This window comes from Schistocerca cancellata, chromosome 3 (assembly GCF_023864275.1).
Source record: "Schistocerca cancellata isolate TAMUIC-IGC-003103 chromosome 3, iqSchCanc2.1, whole genome shotgun sequence".
NCBI classification, from domain to species: domain Eukaryota; kingdom Metazoa; phylum Arthropoda; class Insecta; order Orthoptera; family Acrididae; genus Schistocerca; species Schistocerca cancellata.
In genome coordinates, this window is record NC_064628.1 from 61521251 (window position 1) to 61535144 (window position 13894).

Here is a 13894-nt window from a genome sequence, read left to right on the forward strand (position 1 = left end):
CTGACAAGATTATGGACGAAATGTCGAAGGGACGGTGTATGATCCATGATAATGTCTCATTACATTCTGCAGAGGGCTAAAGAATTTGCAACTATTCTCCTAACATGATACCGAGTGTCTTCTTCCTGTTTCTTTAGTTGAAGAAACTATTGTGTAGCAGGCATTTCCAGAATGATGAGAATGTGATTTTCGAGGTGGAATGATTCCTGAAAATCCAAAATTAAAATGCAGACTTCTACAATGTCCATTAAGTCACTCATCACAGGGAAAGTGTGTTGCACTGATGGTGAATGTACAGAAAAGTATTGCTACTACTGCTACTACTACTACTACCACCACCACCACAACCACCACCACCACCACCACGTTTCATGGGTGCAGTTCTTATATTTTCTTTTTTCTTGAGGTAACAGTTAACACTTTATCACTAGCCCTCGTACATTGAAGTCTGTGGTGTTCTCAAAATTAAATTCCTTAAAGGAACTTGTTTACTTTTTCTGCTTCCATTATTTGATGCTAGATAGGAAAATGCAAATTGATTCAGGTAGAATAAATATTTCTGGTCTACAAGTTGGTCATAATTCACAAAGCTAATGTAGCCACTATTTAATAATGTGGGGATTCTCACAATAACAGAACAGGAGATCTACTTATGACATCTGTGACTGCCATTATGAACTTGGATAAAAGGAACAGCAGCACCCAATCTGGAAAACCAAAACTGGAATATTCTAGTATAATGAGTACATGCTTAACTGCCATTAAGTAAGTGTGCAGCACTCTACAGGACACACTTTCAACAAACTCCCACAATAAATTAATGTTTTTAATGAGAAAAAGCAAGATTTAAAATGCAATTTGAAACCTCTTCCTATCAACTACGGTGACATGCTGTCAACACACTGAATTCGCACTTGGGAGGATGGAGGTTCTGTCCAGCCAGCTAGATCCCAGTTTCCTGTGGTACTCCAAAATCACGTAAGGCAAATGCCATGACAGTCTTCTCGAAAAGGACAAAACTGATTTACTTTCCAATCCTACTCCAACTCAAGTTTGTGCTCCATCTCATGGCTTCACTGTCAACAGAACATCAAACCCTAATCTTCCATTTTTTCTTTCCCTGGAAAACTTCTATTGTTACAGAATACTTTAGGTCTACTTAATTGCAGGAATGTATCTGCAATGAAAATGTAATTCACTGGAATGGAATGAATACCTAAAAATACTGTTGATATTGGAGTAATTTACGCTGTTACAATTTCAAGCCACTAAAATGGACTGGGATGCATGAAAACTGGTCATGTATAGAGGATAACCCTACATCTACATATATACCTCACAAGCCATTGCACAGTGTACAGCAGAGGGCACTTTGTTCCAATGTCAGTGAGTTCTATTCTTAATCCACTCACATATTGAGTGGCAGAATTTCTTCTATCTTATTCTCATGGTTCAAATGCAAGATGGCAGTAGCAGTTGCACACAGTCTCTTTTGAATACCAGTTCTATGATGTTACCGGATATCGTTTTGCAAAAACAATATTGTCTTGCTTCCAAATATTCCCATTCAAGTTCAGTGAGCATATCTGAATCACAACACTAAAGTCTCGATCGGGGACAGCGCCAGTCACAGTGGTTTTTCACTATTGCTTTGAGACTAGCAATGTGTCAGGTTCACGTAGCCAGTGGGACACAATTTCAAGTAATTAATGAGAGGCAAGAAAAGAGGCTGTATATTTAAGAGACGAAATTGAAAAAATTCTCGTCTTCATTGTTGATTCGTGGATACTTACTCTGAATGAAGGTTGTGATGATAAGACTGTTCTGTGGCATAACCTGAGGTATAAGTTAGGCTGAAAGGTGATAATTTCATTGCATATTTGTGTAACCAACAAATGTGTCACATAAAGAGAAGCCATGTCTCAAAATAAATAGCACCTAGAATGATAAGAGAAAGTGAAAATACTCCATTGCCTCAAGTTTCAGAAGCTTTTCTGTATATAAGAAGCGTAAAAGACAGGACCCGCAAAATTACAGACCAATATCCTTGACATTGGTATGGCGCAGAATTCTAGAAAATTTTCTGAATTAAGCTATAAAAAGTTTCCTAAAGACCGAAAAGCCTATGTCCATGAATCAGCATGGTTACAGAAAGCATCACTCGTGTGAAACTCAGCTTGCCCTTTTCTCACAAGATATACTACAAGCTGTGGATGAAGGGCAATGCGCAGACCCATATTTCTAGATTTCCGGAATGCATTTGACATGGTGCCCCACTGCAGGTTCTTAAAGAAGGTATGAGCATATGGAAATCACAGACATGTGAGTGGCTCAAAGACTTCTTCAGATATAGAATCCAGTATGTTGTCCTCAGCGCCGAGCGTTATTCAGGGATAAGGATATCGTCAAGTGCATCCCGAGATGTATGACAGGACTGCTATTATTCGCTATATACATAAATGATCTGGCAGACAGTAATTGCAGCTTGATTGCTGATGATGCTGCAGTGTATAGGTAGGTGTCAAACTTGAGTGACTGCAGGAGGATATAACTTGACTTAGACAAAACTTCTAGCTGGTGTGATGAATGGCACGTGGCTCTAAATGTAGGAATATGTAATCTCATGCAGATGAGTAGGAAAACTAAACCTGTAATGTTCGGAATAGTCGACTTCAGTTTACTGGGAGAATTTTAGGACAGTTTGGTTCAACTGTAAAGGAGACCACATATAGGACGCTAGTGCGACCTGTTCTTCAGTACCACTTAAGTATTTGCGATCTGCACCAGATCAGATTAAAGGAAGACATCGAAGCAATTCAGAGGTGGGCTTGCTAGATTTGTTACTAGAAGGCTCAAACAACATACAAGTGCTACGAAAGATGCTTCGGGAGCTCAAACAGGAATCCCTAGAGGGAAGACAATGTTCTTTTCAAGAAACACTATTCACAAAACTTAGAGAATCAGCATTTGAAGTTGACTGCAGAACGATCCTACTGCCACCAATATAATTTTTGTGTAAGGAGCACAAAGGTAAGATACGAGAAATTAGCATTCATATGGAGATGTACAGACAGTATTTTTCCTCACTCTATTTGCGAGTGGAACAGGAAAGGAAATGATTAGTAGCAGTACAGGGTACCCTCTGACATGCACGGTATGGTGGCTTGCAGAATACGTATGTAGATGTAAAACATGTAACGTCTTGCTACAAAACATGTCACTGCTCTTAATGGCTGTGTGGAGCCAGCAGCTGCCAACACCTTCTTTTGTTCGCGTCATACCTCAAGGCAAGCACCTGTAATGACTAAAACCAGAAATTAACAATATAGGAAAAGACAGATTGCTACTTAACATAACGAAGACACATCAAGTTGCAGACAGGCACAATTAAAAGACACTTACATATAGCTTTTGGCACAGCATTCATCAGTAAAAAGAGAGACACACAAGCAACCACACCTCACAGATACGTGACCACCAACTGCAGCATCTCGGGGCAGAATGCCATGGATGCTAGAGTTGGTGGTCATGTGTAAATAAGGTGTGCTTGTGTGTGTGTGTGTGTGTGTGTGTGTGTGTGTGTGTGTGTGTGTGTCTCTCTCTCTCTCTCTCTCTCTCTCTCTCTCTCTCTCTCTCTCTCTCGCTTTAACTGATGAAGACTGGCCAAAAGCTACATGTAAGTGTCTTTTAATTGTGCCTGTCTGCTACTTGAGTGTCTTCTTTATGGTAAGTAGCAATCTGTCTTTTCCTAGATTGTTAATATACCTATCTGGTCTTTCCATTGTTTGAAAACCAGTAATTACTAGTGTTAAATCACAAATATGACTGAAATTAAAATCTGTTATAATTTTTCAACAGCTATTGCAATTGTCCCAGGCACATTATGTCTGCTCTTACATACACTGGTTCCACACATCAGCACATCCCAACAACAATCCAGTAGGTTTCAGGTCTAATACAGTGTGACTGCATTGAGCCTACACCTCATGCCTTCAGGTGCAATTTGCATTAAGAATTACATTGCATTAGTTTGGTGACCCAGATCTAACAGTTGTCCTCCTGGGATCTCAATCACTACCAAAATCAAGCTTCCATGACACAGTATCTTTAAACTGTCTCTGCACTGTACAACTTGATACTGTCTTCCTTGAGTGCACAACACCTACCTCATTTTTCTTTCACTCATTACTGACAGTCTGTACAGAAACGTCACATAGTTCACACTGAATATCAACCACAGTATGCATATCCAAATGAGACACTGAATTGAATGAACAACAAGTCTGTGTCACCAGTCACTGTATGTTTACATCCACAGCAGGTTTTGAAAGTTTAAACCTTCATCATTATGGTGGATCTGTGTTAGTACGACGGGTGTGTTGTGTTATGACTTGTAAATCCACTTGATGATGGAGGTTTAAACCTTCAAAACATGGTGTAGATACAAGCAAACCGAGACTGGTAACAGCAAACATGTTGTTTCATTCGAAATCAATAACAGTCATGGTAAAGCCTAACATAATATGTTCAAATTTAAAGAGACATTCAATCATCAACTGTAATCCCCATTGGCAAGATTGTTTATCTTCATAGCCATTTTACCCACTATCACACAAAAGTGAGGAAACTTTACTGCAAAGTATCTCTACATGCTAATGAACAAGTTGGTCACTGCTGAGATTTACATTTCTTGTGCATTTTGGAATCTTAAGCTCTCTAAGAGGTAAAAGAAAAGTAGAATTAAGCAAAACACAGTAAACATTAAAAGATACAGATCCACTACAGAGCTGTACAGTAGTATTTTCTACAAGAAAAATTTAAACTCCTTGGCAAAACAGAAGAGACACCTCTGTTTCAAGCTTATACAATATGGTAACCATGATGTCACTCATTACACAGAAGGGGGAACAAAATAATATGAAACATATTTAATTTCAGAAATAACATGAAACTAAAGGTACAACTGTGAAAATTTGGACATTTGGGCAGGAACAAACTAAATATATAACAATTCTAATAATGAAGACATACCAAAAAATTTATTAATGCAAAAATAAAACAAATGAAATCCTCAGCAATCACGAAAACCACAATTCAAAAAGCTTGAATAAGAACTGGTATCGGAAATTTCATTCAACCTATACAGTTCAAGCGATGTCCACAATACCATGAAACCACACATAAATCCAAAACTTTGTACCAGAATTTTCACTTAACTTATACACCTCAAATTAAATCTATGATACCAAAAAGCCACACACAACTTGTCACATTGAGCAAGGTATGTAACACTTCACTTGACCTACATAGCTGAAACTAAGTCCACAGGACCACAAAACCAAAACTCATGAATATAACTAATATTAAAAACCTAACTTCACCAGTGTAGGTAAAACCTTCACAACTGCCACCAATCACAATTCAGCATAATTACCAACAACACAATGAAAAAATTCACAAAAAATCAGATTAACACCAAATCTTGATGTATAAGAAACATACAATTATGAGTATGAACACACATCCATACATATATAATAAAAAAATAAAAACATACTTACCAAACAAAATAAGCCAACAAATAAATCTAGTAAACTAGCAATTGCAAAAATGTTGATGACGCAATCTCGTGAATGGCCAGCCTAGAGTTTTCAAACCAAAGCCCCTCTAGATACTCTATTCAGCAGACATCACCACATATACTTGTTCATGGTCCAAGGTGAGCAACTTTGATCAATGTGATGCCTTCTCCACGAAAGCAACACTTCACATACTTGGCAATTAAACCAAATAACTGTAGCAATTTAATCACAGTCAAAATGTTGTCTGTCATTGCGGCATACATCGACCTACTCATGAACTTCATTGTTGCATCTATAACTAAAAAAAAAATAAAACATAAAAGTAAATCTCCAACCATAAACAGCAGACTGCACTAATAATTCCATATCCAAAAATGAATCTATTGCCCATAACTGCCAACATTAAAATAACTCACTAACAAACTGCCACAAACTCTTCCAATGTACAGTACAAGGGAAAACCGGCCTAAGTTATAAATTTCACTTTTTTATTTACTTGGTGACTGGTTCCCAGCTGGAGCCCATTTCCAAATCATCCAGATGGTAAAAATGGTATTTCAGAAATACAAGAATCATATCAAAAATATATACATATCATGGAAGGCAAATGAACAGTTGCAGTGTATACACATAACTGTGCTTGATGTGCTGAAACTGTTCATTTGTATTCTACAATATTTTTATATGATTCTTGTATTTTCGGAAATACCATCTTTTTATCTGAATGATTTGAAAATGGGTCCCTGCCCAAAACTGGTCAACAAATAAATAAATAAAGAAGTGAAATCTGTAACTTTCATCTATATCTAAATCAATACTCTGCAATTCACCTTACATTGTGTGGCTGAGGGTACCTCGTACCATAACTTGGAAACAGAAAGAAGAAAAAACAACTGTGAATATGGTTCTGTATGAGCCCTAATTTCTTGTACCTTTCCTTTGCAATGCTTACACTAAATGTATCTTGGTGGCAGTAGGAATGTTCTGCGGTCAGCTTCAAATGCTGGTTCTCTAAATTTTCTCAACAGTGTGAATGTCGCCTTCCCTCTAGGATTCCCACCTGTGTTACTGAAGCTCCTCTGTAACACTTGTGTGTTGTTCAAAACTATCAGTAACAAACCTAGTGGCCCACCTCTGAATTGCTTCAATGTCTTCCTTTAATTCGGCCTGGTATGGATCCCAAACACTCAAGCACTACGCCATGTACGAATACATCACACTAGCGTCCTTTACAAATGAACCACACTTTCCTAGAATTCTCCCAAAAAACTGAAGACAACCATTCGTATTGCCTACCACAAGCCTCACATGCTCATTCAATTTCATATCGCTTTGCAACATAATGCTCAGATATTTAAATGATGTGACTGTATCAAGCAGGACACTACTAATGCTGTATCTGAAGATTACAGTTTGCTTTACCTACTCTTTCACATTAACTTATGTTTGTCTACATTTAGAGCTAGGTGGCATACTTCACACTAACTAGAAATCTTGTCTAAGTTACCTCGTATCCTCCCACAGTCTCTCAACTTGACACTTTATCATACACCACAGCATCACCAGCAAAGAACCACAGATTGCTGTCCACCCTGTCCACCAAATCACAACATATACAGTGAATAATAGTGGTCCCATCACATCAAACCTCCCTGGGGTACTCCTGATGATATCATTGTGCCTGATAAACACTAGCCGCCGAGAACAAGTTACTGGATTCTATAACTTAGGAAGTCCTGGAGTCACTCACATATCTGTAAACCTATTCCATACACTCATACCCTCTTTATAAGCTTGCAATAGGGCACCGTGTCAGACACTTCCTGGAAATCTAGATATATGGAGTCTCGCTATTGCCTTTCATCCATAGTTTCCAGTGTATCATGCGAGAAAAGGGCAAGCTGAGTTTCACATGTGGATCTCTCTGAAACCATGCTGATTTGTGGTCATAAGCTTTCAGTTCCAAGAAAATTCATTATATTGAAACAGAGAATATGTTCAAAGATTATGCAGCAAATCAATGTTACAGCATAGTCCATATCAATTCAGGCAGGCTGGGAAAAAATCTACCTTCATAGTCCTGGATGTTATTGAATGTTAAAATGAAGGACTAAGTAAGGAGCATGTATTTTTTTTGTTTTCTCCAAAAAAATTTCTGCTCTGAGAAACAGCCCTCTAAAGATAACACTGTGCATACCATTATGACATGTAAAACCTATTTTATTACCACGTTATCACATAACAGGCTAATAAAAATCTAGAATTATTTAACATAGTTTTAGTTTTGAAAGATGAGTAAGAGACTCGAAAAGTATTTTAAATGGTTCGAAAATGTATGTGAAAGGTCCAAAGACTTAAAGGTTTCAATTTATATAACTCCTGTGCATTCTGTTTTGTACTGAAATTAGCCAATCAATGAACTAAAAATGTGTTCCACTGCTTCAGTATCTTTCTTTGATATAGAGAGATGCCTTCCTGTTGAACCAATAGGAACTGGAGCACTAACAATCTTCAAAACATTGTGAATAGGAAGTGAGCACTGGTGGCACTGTTACTGTCCTTCTGCTGGAAACCTATACCCTGCAGCTGGTCCATGTGATACCATAAAGTTCACTACTGTTTCGTTTAACTCATAATTGATGTCAATAATCTCTGCAATCCACCAGTCACGGTCATACACATATGCCACAAACATCCCCCTTCTCTGGTTGTGAATCTGAATATTATCCTGCTGTTTCTGAGGTGTCGGCCAAACAAATGATATTTCTTCTTTCTTGCTCTTTAAAGTGCGTGCAATATGAGTTCACCCATCACTTTTAGTGCAAAAATATGTCTTCTGCATTCCTTTCACAGGAGTAGTTTGTTTGGATCATTCTTCTTTTTTCTGCTCACAGAATTCTACGATTTCCTCAATGGACAAAAGAATGAGGGATGCGGATGTGGAAGATTTCACGACTCTCATAAAATCCTCAGCGTTCTTAATCACAGCTGTATTTGGTCTGGAAAGATTGTGTGTTGTAGCATGGTGCTTCAGCAGGCCTCCTACACCATCACAAGGTCCCTTCCTTGACCAATAGCACCGTATACCCAGTCAGTTGGCACAAGTGACTTACTCAATTCAAACAGCTGGTAATGATTTTTAAAATGACTACGACACCATCAGAAGTACTGATGATCTTCCCTGCCCCTGTTTGCAGTTGAATAATTTTGGGCATTGCTAGCAAAGAATGTGCTGTCATCACTTATAACGGCAACACTTGTGGTCTTGTTTTGAAAATATGTCACTCCTGTAAAAATTAAAACCTGATCATTACTCCAATGACACCCTTGTACTTCTTACGGGTGAATTACAGACATGTTCTTACCAAAATCACAGTGAAACACTAGTTCTTCAGCCTGTAGACTCCCTTTCACTTCAGCAATGTGCTGCTGTTGCAAAGTTCTTCAGATGCTGGTGTGTTACTGCTTTCGCTGACCATTTACGAAGTTCATCAATGAATCTGACAAAGGCAATATTTTTCGTAATTAGTTTATTTTCCTCCCGTGTCGCATATGTAATTTCTGCAGAGTTATCTGCTACTTCTTCCAGGCCAAGTGTCTGTTAAGACAGTCCTCCCTTTCCAGAGCAGTCACCACATCCTAGAAACAAACAAGTCTCTCGCTTTATCTCAAACTAGTAATGACTTCACATGCTCAGTCCAGGTGCCATATCTCATATTCTCCAGTAATTTCTTCTGAGTTACCACACTAAGTTCAAATTTTGCGCAGTGCACATATAAACAGGCATCTCTAGGTGGGTGTGGAACTATCCACTTAGGTCAAAGTGCGTAAAATTTTGATCTTCCAATATGTGAAGTCGTATAGTCACTCTTATAAATTGCAAAAGTTTCTTTAATACTGCGAGTCATGTACCTCTTCACTTTCACATGTTTTTGATCTTCAGCTGTTACAGTTATGATGTCTTTTTTGTTGGCACTCTGGCGAGAATAGTCCCACTTATCTTCCAGATAAAATGACTGCACTATTTGAACTTGAGCTGCTTCTACAGGATGAACATAATAGGAATCTGGTCTTCCAAAGACTCCTTCTACAGACCTCACATTTCTTGATTTGTCTACCATGAACTTTGATACTGATGGAACATGGTTCAAATTGTTTTCTTTGAAAATGCCTCTGGGATAACAATTAAATCTTGCGCCTTTTCACTGTAGGATGCACAATATTTAACAGCTGAATTGATATTCGTGAAAAATTCCTGGCAAGAGATGCAAGGGTGCTTTGGTTAATTTTCTTCTGAAGATGGAATTTCTAGCCTACTTTGAAGAGTGTGGTCAGTTTTGCTGTAGTGTATTCATCCATACTTTTAGTAATTTCTCTGTACTTTCTTGATGCATATAGCTCATGACTCGACTTCACTGACCACGGTTTCTCAACAGGACTAACAGCTAATTCTGACTCGACTGATGCAAGGTATTTAATTCTACCTCTACTGATGCAAAATCTGCATCATTTGCACCATGGGAGGCTTCACCTTCTTCAGATACTATCATTGTTGTTATTCTGTCAAAACATTTAGAACACGAAAAGTCGTCACTGGAAAAATCTTCGCTTGGAAACTGTCGTCATATGAGAACACTTATTTCCAACCTGTATAGAGTCTGTATTTTTGTTTGTCTTATATATCACTTTTTTTATGGATATGCAAATAGTCAGCACACTTCACTCTCCTGTGGCCCCAATCAGAAGGCATTTCAAACAGTCCTTTTCACAAAACACACTGCAACTGCGTCAACAGGCAAATTCCTCATAAAAACGCAGAACTCATTGGATGGTCTGAAATTTCTTAGAAGCCTCTTCAGTAAACAAATTTGCACTGAACAACTACCATATAGAAACCTGCAATGAACAAGCATGACAAAGAAACAGACAAGAAACTACAAGAAAGTGTAAGAAATATCTGCAACAATGAAAGTGAAAAGAAATAACTGCAACAAAGACAGTAATAAGAAGTAACTGCAACAAAGACAATAGAAATAAACTTTGTAACAACGAAATTAGTAAGAAACAACTTCAGTTAAGACATACATTACCCATGAAAGTTAAAAAATATTTTTTAAAATAAAAACTGTCCAAATTAAAAAGTGGAAGCTCTCCTTTACATAGAATGTAGTACTACATGGTACTAATCAACAGAAAAAAATTCTTACTTTTCTGGATTGGCATTTTTGAAAAAAGGTTTTTTTCTGTAAATTATAAAAAAAACAAAAGGTAACAATAAAAGCACTTTGACTGATATGTCCAAATGGAGGATACCATTGTAATCATAAATCAGTTATCTTTTAAAATAAAAAACTCTAACAAAGTATCTAGAACTGTTACAGAGATACAGCATTTAAATTTTTTTTCCAAAATTCACAGCTTCAAAATTGTGTTCGCAGTGTCATCTTTGGAGGTCTGTATCTCAGGACACGAATTTTTTTGGAGAAAACAAAAAAATACACATTTCCTATTTAATCCTGAATTTTAACATATGCTAAATTCAATAACATCCGAATCTATGAAGGTAGCCCCCCTGCCTGAAGTGATATGGATTATACCTTAGGGATATTGATTTGTATTTTTGTGGTGCCATTCCTCTGCCCTTCTTATACACAGGAGTCACCCGCGGTTTTTTCCAGTCATTTGGGACCTTGCAGGGGGGGCGAAACATTCTCGACTAATGCAAGCTAAGTAAGGGGCCAATGCTGTAGAGTACTCTTCAAAACACCTAATTGGGATTTCATCCAGCAAGGCGACTTAATATGTTTTCAACTCCTTCAGCTGTTTCTCTACGCCGCAGATGTCGTTTATAAGGGAGTCAGTCTGATGGTCAAGCAATGGTATGTTTGTACTATTCTCCTGAACAAATGATTATTTGAACGTGAAATTTATAACTTTGGCTTTCATTTTGCTATCTCCAACTGCAGCACTAGACTGTGCAACAAGTGACTGGATGGAAGCCTTAGACCCACTAAGAGATTTTACATAGGACCAGAATTTTGCTCAGGTTCTCTGCTAGATCTTCTGCTAAGGTATGACAGCGGTATCAGTTGTATGCTTCGCGCATCGACCTTTTCACAGACACATGAATATCTACAAACTTTTGCTTGTTGCCATTTGTGCATTCTCGTTTGGACCAAGAGTGCAACAGCCTCTGCTTCCTCAGCAGTTTCTGTATCTCATTATTAAACAGCGATGAGTTTTTCCATCCTTAATCCACTTACTAGGCATGTAATTCTCCAGGCCATGATTTACAACCTGACTATACTTTGCCCATTGTAGTGGAACTAAGAGATGTCAGTTCACTGTCTAAGTGAGATACTAATAACTGATTATCTGCCCCTTCTTTTCATAATACAACCATAATGTCATCCTTATTGTTTACTTTGACTTGGTCTCACTGTAAAATGTATGTGATTCCAATAAAAGTTTTAATAGACAAATGAAGTGTCAAGTATACAATATATGTAACAAATAAATGAAAAGCATCTAAAAATTCTACATCCTATTATGAGTAGGTCTGTTGACAAACTAGTTAGATTTTACAAAGGAACAGCAAAATAAATTTGCTATTGATTTCCTATCCTCAAAAAAATGTAAAAAATGATCACAGTTTTGATCCATATTATTAGCTCTGCTCTCGGTCAGTAATACACTGGTCTCTCCTAATTTCGAAATATATATATATGTAACAGTTGTCAAAAATTAAAGTCCAACAAATTCAAACTAGTTAGGTTCCCTGGCTTTATTATTGGTGCCATGATAACAGCACAAGTCTTGGTTGGGTACCATGACCTTCACTTGGAATATAAATGACAAGCTGTTATTGCTTCTTGTGAGAGTGGATTATAAATTACTTTTCGACATTAATGGTTAAAAAAAAAAAAAAAAAAAAACCGATGCAAATGGAAAAATCAAAACGTAACCAGTTGTGCAACATCCAAGTCGAAGAAAAAACACTAAACGATAAGCAACGTAAAATTTCTGTTTAATTCCAATCACTGACGAGTTCTTCACCCTTTCTCAATGCACTGATTCAAGATACTTAAGCGCACAAAAAAAATATTTATATGTATAGGCCTATGTTAGACGTCTCGAGATTGTTTTCTTTTCAGTATCTTCGGAGAACTCAATAGTTTTAATACGCAGCTAGCACAGATACCCAAATTCCATTTTGCCTTTTTGCTCAGTAATTAGTCTTTAGGCAATCACTCCTCATACCATATAAATAGGCCTATTCTTGATTGAAAGCTAAAGAGTATGGGAAACATAGGCTGTTTGTCCCTTCCCACGTTATAAATTTTCTCTGGGCTCAGGAAGCTACGCAAGAGACTCACTAGCATACCATTAATGAGAATTATCAACTTACGAAACACAAACGAATTTCATAAAAACTTAACGTGAACGAGCTGGGTGTATATAGGTAGATAACGTCATACAGAATACCGGGACAAAGTTAGATCTTCGCACCTATAGTCTATCACTGCTTGATTAACTTAATACCTGACAGTACCGACAGAACACAACACAAAAGCTGATGTGCTGCTACAATCCTATCGTGGTTCCGTTTTGTTCCAATGTGACTCATGAATATTACTTAATGCTCTGTAATTGGGTTTCATATTTTTAAAAAAATCATCAAAATTTCACAATTACGATTCCACCAATCACTTAAATTACAACGAAAACATAGAACCCGCATTTCCACACACTTTCAAAAACAAACAACTTCATATTTACATTTACACACTCGCCAACTTAACACCATCTGCGCAAATTCAGCACACTTCCGAACGATAGGTATCTCTGCCACGAATGATCTCTCGATGTTTAACTCTGTAGTATGCTCATGGGAATATGATCGCTCGTGGCGGAAGTATACAAAAATGGATTTCGCGGTGTGAGAAGTGATGAAAGTGTTTCACAAGTTTTCAAGGATGTGCATCGAATATTGAATGGACCTGGACCGTCTCACTGCCGCAAGAGTATCGTTTCTGATAACAGTTACTGTGGTGAGTTTGACTTAAGGTGCCATACGTCTTTTTCTGCAAGAGAAGTACAACGCTTATGAAAGAATTCAATCGTCGGAATAGAAAGTTTGCGATTAGAGAGCGCAACCTTTGAAAAATATGGACTTAAATTGAAAATGAAAATAATTTCAGGTTTTGTAAAGCTCCACATGTTATTAAAGAGAACGTCTACAAATGAGACTGCTTACAAAACACTCGTGCATACCGTTGCAGAATGAAAAGCCCAAGGAAGCTGCCAGACAC

General features: G+C 37.5%; 1 protein-coding gene across 2 annotated transcripts in view; it reads right to left on the minus strand.

The window, feature by feature from the left end:
• LOC126176971 (uncharacterized) overlaps positions 1-13437 on the minus strand; it is a 46189-nt gene extending 32752 nt beyond the window's left edge. The window contains exon 1 of one of the 2 annotated variants that reach the window (XM_049924189.1): positions 13362-13437. In XM_049924189.1, the coding sequence (XP_049780146.1) occupies positions 13362-13389 (28 nt within the window). In that variant the 5' untranslated portion in view covers positions 13390-13437. Of the gene's footprint in view, positions 1-13124; positions 13342-13361 lie in introns of those variants that run through there. The other variant, XM_049924188.1, reaches the window with a different exon arrangement.
• Between the last annotated feature and the right edge of the window lie 457 nt (positions 13438-13894).